At 35.3% G+C, this 8,384-nt stretch overlaps 1 protein-coding gene and 1 long non-coding RNA gene across 2 annotated transcripts; both read left to right on the top strand.

The window, feature by feature from the left end:
* The first annotated feature begins 727 nt into the window (after positions 1–727).
* Positions 728–5,143, top strand: LOC116135205 (laccase-14-like). Its single transcript, XM_031420909.1, has 8 exons — positions 728–870; positions 1,031–1,182; positions 1,382–1,584; positions 2,345–2,386; positions 2,524–2,649; positions 2,771–3,362; positions 4,334–4,686; positions 4,780–5,143. Exons 1-8 carry the CDS (start codon positions 757–759, stop codon positions 4,905–4,907), a joined length of 1,710 nt encoding a protein of 569 aa, XP_031276769.1. The 5' UTR covers positions 728–756; the 3' UTR covers positions 4,908–5,143.
* A 563-nt stretch (positions 5,144–5,706) lies between these two features.
* On the top strand, positions 5,707–6,223 carry LOC116135188. Its single transcript, XR_004128856.1, has 2 exons — positions 5,707–5,761; positions 5,860–6,223. It is a non-coding gene; the product is annotated as an uncharacterized LOC116135188 (long non-coding RNA).
* Positions 6,224–8,384: the final 2,161 nt, after the last annotated feature.

The following is an 8,384-nucleotide window of genomic DNA, read 5'->3' as shown; positions in this document are numbered from 1 at the left end:
ATCGGAACCAAACCCTAGGTACCTGTCGTTCCGGTTCCAATCGGTTCTTTTGAATATCCATAATTTGGTGTGTCGTCGTCGCCAACCAGTCAACTATCTATTTGTATTTAAGGTGTGTGTTAAATTTCAAATTTGTAAGAATTTAACTGTAAATTTAGGGATGTATTTGCTGAATTTTAAACTTTTTGACATCCGGTTTGACCGGCTGTACAAACCGGTCAATTCAGGACCCAACAACTTTGCCGGGTTTTACCCCAAATTGGTTATTAAAACATTGATTTAAATCACATTGTATGTATAACGTTATTATAAAAATAGAACTTAAAAAGATGTCAAATGGTGTCTTCGTGCCTAGAATAGTTGTAAAAAATTGGCATTATCGTTACAAACAGAACGTTCTATCTGATAATTTCAATTATATTGTCAATTTGACTAGGTTGAATGACCGGATAAATATTTACAAAAGCAAACGTTCTTATTTCTTTTATTGCTAGATTTATTGGAATAAAAATCTGGTGATGGTTGAGAGAGTTGTGATGATACTTTTTTATCCAAAAATATGGAAAATTGTTAACACGAATGGCATGCGTTAGTTAATTATGGATATTATGCTTCCAATACAGAAACTAAAATGACGGTTGGAAAAATAGTATTTTTTTATCCATCATTAGACTCTTTATATAAATATCCCGTAGACGTAGCTAAACATCACACAAGAAAAAATTAAGGCAACCTGAGAACACAAAAGTAGAAAAAATGGGTACAAAAAATATGGGTTTTATCTTAGTGTTTTTAGGGCTCCTGTATTTGGATGGGCTGCCTCTTTCTGTGGCTCGGCGGCGTCCCAAGATTCGTCAATATGATTTTGTTGTAAGGGCTATATTCTTGCATTTACAATTGTTAATTTACGTTTCTTGTTTGAACTGTTTGACATCCCATTAAAAAAAATAAAAAGTTAGAATTATAATGCATGGATGGCATAAAATGATATATATTTATTAATTCATTGGGTATCTATGCATGGTTGCAGCTACAAGAATCGAATTTCACAAGAATGTGTAGCACAAAAAGCATGTTGACAGTAAATGGAAGTTTTCCAGGGCCAACGATTGTGGCTCGTAAAGGGGAAACTGTGTTTGTTAATGTCATCAATCAAGGAACATATGGCGTCACCATTCATTGGTGATGACTCTCTCTCTCTAGCAAACTAATATATTATTGATGTCACCTACTAGCAACTTTTAGTTAGAATGACAATTTAATATGGTATTAAGGTTAAAAGTTTAAAGTTTGAATCCCTACATTCAACTAGATAAAGAAAAATGAAAAAACTCATGGATCATAGTTCAAATCTCCGACCCTTTCCGTTCTATTTATGCAGGCATGGAGTGAGGCAACCAAGTAACCCGTGGTCAGATGGTCCTGAGAACATAACACAGTGTCCAATTGGACCCGGAACCAACTTCACTTACGAGGTGATATTATCCACTGAAGAAGGAACCCTTTGGTGGCATGCCCATAGTGACTGGACTCGTGCCACCGTCCATGGTGCCATCGTTATTTTACCTGCTCGTGGAAAATATTATCGGCTGCGTTTGGTGTAATATTTTTATCCCTATTCTGGATCCTATTTTTCAAATAGCGTTTGGTACAATATTCTCAAAATATTACCCTATTTCTTTTAATTACATTGTACCACATAAGTTATTAATTTCACTAAATACCCCTAAAAAAAAAGTTTAAAAATAACAAAAACACCCCCATCAACCCAACTTGTCGATTCCGGCCACCACCGTCGGTGATAGCCGGAATCTGTACACGGCCAAACTCCGACCAGAAATGCCGGAAGTTCACCGTGTGGCCTTTTCCGGCCAGATCCACACGGATCTGGCCGGAAAGGCCAGATCTGGGTAGCGACGGCCAAAGAAATGAATCTTGGCCGTCGTTGACCGGAAACGACGCCACATCTTTGGCCGCGCGCCGGCCAAAGATGGCCGTCGTTTGATTTTCCGGCCGTCGACGGCCAAAACAAACGGTAGATCTAGCCTTTTCCGGCCAGATCCACCATGGATTAGCCGGAAAAGGCCATAACGCAGTGTACGGCACAGATCCGACAAGTCTGTGCCGTAACGAAATTTTTCGGCAGATTCCGGCGGTGGTGGCGGAATCTGACACTGCAGATGGTGGGGTGTTTTTTGTCATTTACATGTTAGGGTCTTTATGTAAATAGTAAACCTAAGGGCTTTTTTATAAATTTTTAAAATTTACCTCGTAATACTCCCATATCCAATAACCAATACTATCCTAAAATCCTATACAAAATAAATAAAACCCAACCAAACCCATCCATTTCCTAAGCCTTACAAGGAACAGATAATCATACTAGGTATATAGTGAAATTTTACATTTTCTAATTTCAATACCACTTTATATTTGCGGAGTACTATTATTATTCCTTATGATTTTTCACAGAGAAGGTATTGCCTTCATCTAACAAGTTTCAAAGTTAATGATTCACTGCAGCGTCATGGTTCAAAGGAGATGTGATGGCGTTGATTACTAATTCAATCCAAACTGGTAGCAATCCACCTAGATCAGATGGCTTTACCATCAACGGTGAACCAGGAGACTTATATGAATGCTCCAACGGTACAAGACCTATATATATATATTCTCAAATTCAGACTTGGGACTCTCGAACCTTTCCTATATATATTATTGAATTTTATTTCATGAGTAATTACCTCACTAAAGCAATTTTATATTGCAGAGACAATACATCGCCTGCCGGTTTTGTATGGAAAGACTTATCTTCTTCGCATAGTCAATGCCGTGATGAACGATGAACAATTTTTCGGAATTGCAAACCACCGCCTCACTGTCGTTGGCCAAGATGCAGCATACTTAAAACCAGTAAATACAAGTTATATAATGATAACTCCTGGACAAACAATGGATGTTTTGTTCACAGCAAACCAAAATCTTAGTCACTATTACATGGCTACTACTCCTTACTCCGATAGTGGTCGATTTACCAACAACACGCCTGCCGGCACAGCAATTGTTCAGTATGAAGGCGAATATTCTCCCCCATCACCTCCTCTCTTCCCACCTCTTCCTGCCTACAATGACATGAATGCTGCCCTAAATTTTACTAAGAGCATAAAGAGCTTAGCCAGTAAAGAGCATCCTATCAATGTTCCGCAATATTTCGATCAACGAATCTATATAGCAGTCTCTATAAATCAGTTGGCGTGCCCCAACAAGTCATGTGATACCGGTAATGGTGATCGGATTGCTGCAAGCATGAATAATGTTAGTTTCGTTATCCCCCAAATTGATATACTGCAAGCATACTACAGGTATGATTTTATTTGTGTTACTACATATACATTTTTAAATACAAGATCAACATTCTTCAATGTATAGAATTAAATAAAAGAAAGGATTTCAAGTCGAAATTAAGTAATAGAAAATAATTATAAGAACATTAAGTGAGTGGGTAAGATCATAACTAATTTAATCTACATATGGAAAAATAAGCGAGTGGGATCAATTTTAAAACATTAACAAATACAGTTTAGTAAAGGGAGAACGACATTTTCCCACCTAAAGTTTGGCGAAACGACATTTTCTCACCCGTCAAGTTTCAAAATGACATTTTCCCACTCTTCGTCAAGTTTTGTTAGTATTTTCTGTTAATATTTGACTTAAATGACGAAAATACCCTTAAATAGTTTCTTTCTTATTAGTTTATTATAAATTAAAATTTAGTTAAGTCAAAGTCTTTACTCAATTATTTATTAGTTCAGGTGTAAAGATTCTTTTTTCCTTTGTTTATTTAATTAATTAGATATATTGATTTTTTATGTTAATTGGTAACAATGAAAAACATTATAAATTTAGTATATTATTGAATAATAATGATGAAATATAGATGACATTATAAATAAATAAATATTAAGGTCATTTAACTTTAAATAATTCTATGGCATTATTCGTAACTTTTTAAGTAGGGTTAATTATTTTTTCTTTTTTGACTTTTTGGCTAATTAAAAAATTAAAAAATTTATAAAGTCAAATGTTTAAGGGTATTTTTGTCTTATCAGTAAAATATTAATGAAAAACATAACAGAATCTAACGAACGGTGGGAAAGTTAGTTTAGCCAAACCTTGGGTGGGAAATTGTCGTTCTCGCTTTAGTAAAGACAGAAAACTAATAAAATTAAGATTTTTTATTTTTTTGAGTGGGTTCCCCAGCCTTCTTATATATATATATATATATATATATATATAAGAAGACGCTTACAGAATTAAACCTTTGGACATGCAGGGGGTTGCCTGACGTTATCGACAGAGATTTCCCAAGTGAACCACCGAATTTTTTCAACTTCACAGGAGATTTGACGAACGTATCAATGTATACAGCCCAAGGGACAAAGGCGAAGATGATAAATTATGGTGACGTGGTTGAAATCGTGTACCAAGGGACTAATTTCGCGGGTCCAGAAAGTCATCCAATACATTTACATGGTTTCAGCTTCTTTCTAGTTGGTACAGGTTCAGGGAATTTCAACAATGTGACTGATCCTTTATCTTATAATTTGGTTGACCCACCGGAACTTAACACCATTAACCTTCCTAAAAATGGATGGGCTGCCATTCGATTTGTTGCTGACAATCCTGGTAAAATCTCCCACCTACAAATCGAATCATTTCTTTCTTCTATCAAAAATCTTACTGACAATAGTTCCATTTTTTTTTTTTTCGTTGTTTCAGGAGTGTGGTTTATGCATTGTCATTTGGAAAGGCATGCAACCTGGGGCATGGATACAGTTCTCATTGTAAAGAACTACAGGCGTCACAAAATTCGACGGCCTCCTCCTTACATGCCTCCTTGTTATTAGTCATACTTTGAAAATCAAAGTTCCCTGGGTGTTTGTATGGCACCCACAGGGCTAATTGAACTTCGCATACACGAATAGATTTAAATCCAATAGATGAAATTTGAAGAATAATTTCCATTTTGGAATAATGGAATTAAATAATAGATAAAACATAAATAATTTTTGTATATGAGATGTTGGGGGTTCATCTTTTATTTAATGATATATTTTCCATCGTGATGGTGGCACACCCGAAACCAATGTTAGTGTTCACTTTTGTTCAGCTGAGACTTTTGTCAAGCACTTTGTGAACTAATTCAAACTAAATCTTTAAGAGCTTGTTTGAGTGGAATTAAAGAACCAAAGTGATGCAAATAACAATAAAAAGATCAACCAAATAAACTCCTGAAAATAGAGTGAATACAGAAAACAAAATCTTGTAGATAGAGAGATTAACAGATTAGTTAACAAGTTATCGATTCTTAAAATGTCTCTATGCACACCACAATTCCTTTGTCTTTCGTTGCTTGTATAAAGGATACTTGTTTTTTTCTTACAATTATTATTATAGCCAAATTATGAACGATAGATGGTGATAAATAATTCTTCGCTCTCCCTCTGATTTCCAAAGTTTGGTAGAAATAATAAATTTGAGTGATGACAAAGCTCCGATGCATATCTTGTATGAATATGAAGATCTTTGAAAGATTATAGACCAGAGATTTCATATGCAGGCGTCATTAACACAAAATCAAAGATATGAGTTAACAAATAACAATTAGTTTTATGGATGCTTGGACAATTCACAACCACATTGGGNATTAACCTTCCTAAAAATGGATGGGCTGCCATTCGATTTGTTGCTGACAATCCTGGTAAAATCTCCCACCTACAAATCGAATCATTTCTTTCTTCTATCAAAAATCTTACTGACAATAGTTCCATTTTTTTTTTTTTTTTTTCGTTGTTTCAGGAGTGTGGTTTATGCATTGTCATTTGGAAAGGCATGCAACCTGGGGCATGGATACAGTTCTCATTGTAAAGAACTACAGGCGTCACAAAATTCGACGGCCTCCTCCTTACATGCCTCCTTGTTATTAGTCATACTTTGAAAATCAAAGTTCCCTGGGTGTTTGTATGGCACCCACAGGGCTAATTGAACTTCGCATACACGAATAGATTTAAATCCAATAGATGAAATTTGAAGAATAATTTCCATTTTGGAATAATGGAATTAAATAATAGATAAAACATAAATAATTTTTGTATATGAGATGTTGGGGGTTCATCTTTTATTTAATGATATATTTTCCATCGTGATGGTGGCACACCCGAAACCAATGTTAGTGTTCACTTTTGTTCAGCTGAGACTTTTGTCAAGCACTTTGTGAACTAATTCAAACTAAATCTTTAAGAGCTTGTTTGAGTGGAATTAAAGAACCAAAGTGATGCAAATAACAATAAAAAGATCAACCAAATAAACTCCTGAAAATAGAGTGAATACAGAAAACAAAATCTTGTAGATAGAGAGATTAACAGATTAGTTAACAAGTTATCGATTCTTAAAATGTCTCTATGCACACCACAATTCCTTTGTCTTTCGTTGCTTGTATAAAGGATACTTGTTTTTTTCTTACAATTATTGTTATAGCCAAATTATGAACGATAGATGGTGATAAATAATTCTTCGCTCTCCCTCTAATTACCAAAGTTTGGTAGAAATAATAAATTTGAGTGATGACAAAGCTCCGATGCATATCTTGTATGAATATGAAGATCTTTGAAAGATTATAGACCAGAGATTTCATATGCAGGCGTCATTAACACAAAATCAAAGATATGAGTTAACAAATAACAATTAGTTTTATGGATGCTTGGACAATTCACAACCACATTGGGAACATGGTGAGCGGTAGGGTCATGGATATCAAAAAAATGAAATCTTCCATGGCCAATAGAAAACTTGGATTTGGGAATTACCTCTAGGCATTTGGGACCGGGTCCAAAAACCCGGCCCAAAAATCTGGTCTTAATAGGCTTGATTCTAAAATTGGACCAAGCTTAAGGAGGAGGGCTCGGTCCCTCCACTGGGCCTTCCTCCAAAGCCCGAGCCCAAACCCTTTTGGTTTGTTTTTTTAGCCCCTAAACAATTACATAAGACTCCCTATAAATTTTAAAATAAACAGAAATTATAGAGATTAAATAAAATTTTACAAAATTTAAGAAAAAAAAAAATGTGCATGCCATTTAATAACCGTTGGCTGCTACCAACAGTTTCCCAGGCCTGGTCCTAAACCCTTTTGGTTTATTTGTTTTAGCCCTCTAAATAATTACATAAAACCCTTTATAAATTTTGAAATAAACAAAAATTATAGGGATTAATTTTTTTTTACAAAATTTAAGGGAAAAAAAAAAAAGGTGCATGCCATTTAATAACTGTTAGTTGGCAGCCAATAGTCACATGACTGTTGGCACCCGCCGGGGTGTTGGGGATTCATTTCTCTCCCCTTCCCCAATGCTACACTATAAATATCTTCTAAATTTCTCATTTTTTTCATACCACTCAATCTCTCAATCTCTCTACTTCCATCCACCGAAGAAATGGAAGGGTTCAATCCATTTTCACCCTTTCCTCCAGAGGCCGCAACTGCAATTCAACAACCACATTCGGTCGGGACGAGGTGCAGCTAAACACAAGTGAGCTGTGACTCAACAAGCACGGGCATGGCCCAACCCCCCGACCGTCAAAGAGGGTCGTGTCTGATGTATGGCGACACTTCACCAAATCAAAACGGCCAAAGACAAATGGGAAGGGGGAAGAATCATGTGGGGTATGTAATTTATGTGGAACCATTATTAGAACTGAGAAGTGGACTTCGACGATGCGACGACACTTACAGAAGAACACCCCCAAATAATGCAGTTGTCCGGTACATCTTCAACTAGATCAGATAGGCAAATTCAAACTCAACTTAATTTTAATCCACAATCGTCAACTCTCTCAACATGGTAATACAATGCACATGTTGCACGAGAAGAAATAGCAAGATTCATAGTTGTTATGGACTCTCCTATTTGTTTATCTGAAAATCCATTCACATGATTAAAACTGCATTTTGTCCAGCATATACCCTTGTTAGTAGAAGTACAAGTAGAAGAGATATACTAAAATTTGATAACAAAATAAATAATAAACTTAAAAACGAATTTCAAAATTTTAGGAATATATTTATTGCACTTACATCAGATATATGGGCTTGTAGATCAAAAACAGATTTTTTTTAACTGTCACAATACATTTTTTAGATCATAGTTGGGGTTTACAACAAAAATTGATGGGTTTTAAACTATTATATGAAAAACATAGTGCTGACACTATTTATTTTACAATTTTTGAAGTTTCACAAGACTCTGTATAAAATGATATAGTTGTAGCGCTACCTTGATAATGCAGCTGCTAACACGCAACAATCTCTTTATTTGAAAGAGATAGATCCC

This window comes from Pistacia vera, unplaced genomic scaffold (genome assembly GCF_008641045.1).
Source record: "Pistacia vera cultivar Batoury unplaced genomic scaffold, PisVer_v2 Contig296, whole genome shotgun sequence".
In the NCBI taxonomy this organism is placed as follows: domain Eukaryota; kingdom Viridiplantae; phylum Streptophyta; class Magnoliopsida; order Sapindales; family Anacardiaceae; genus Pistacia; species Pistacia vera.
This window is presented reverse-complemented; position numbering and strand designations above follow the sequence as displayed.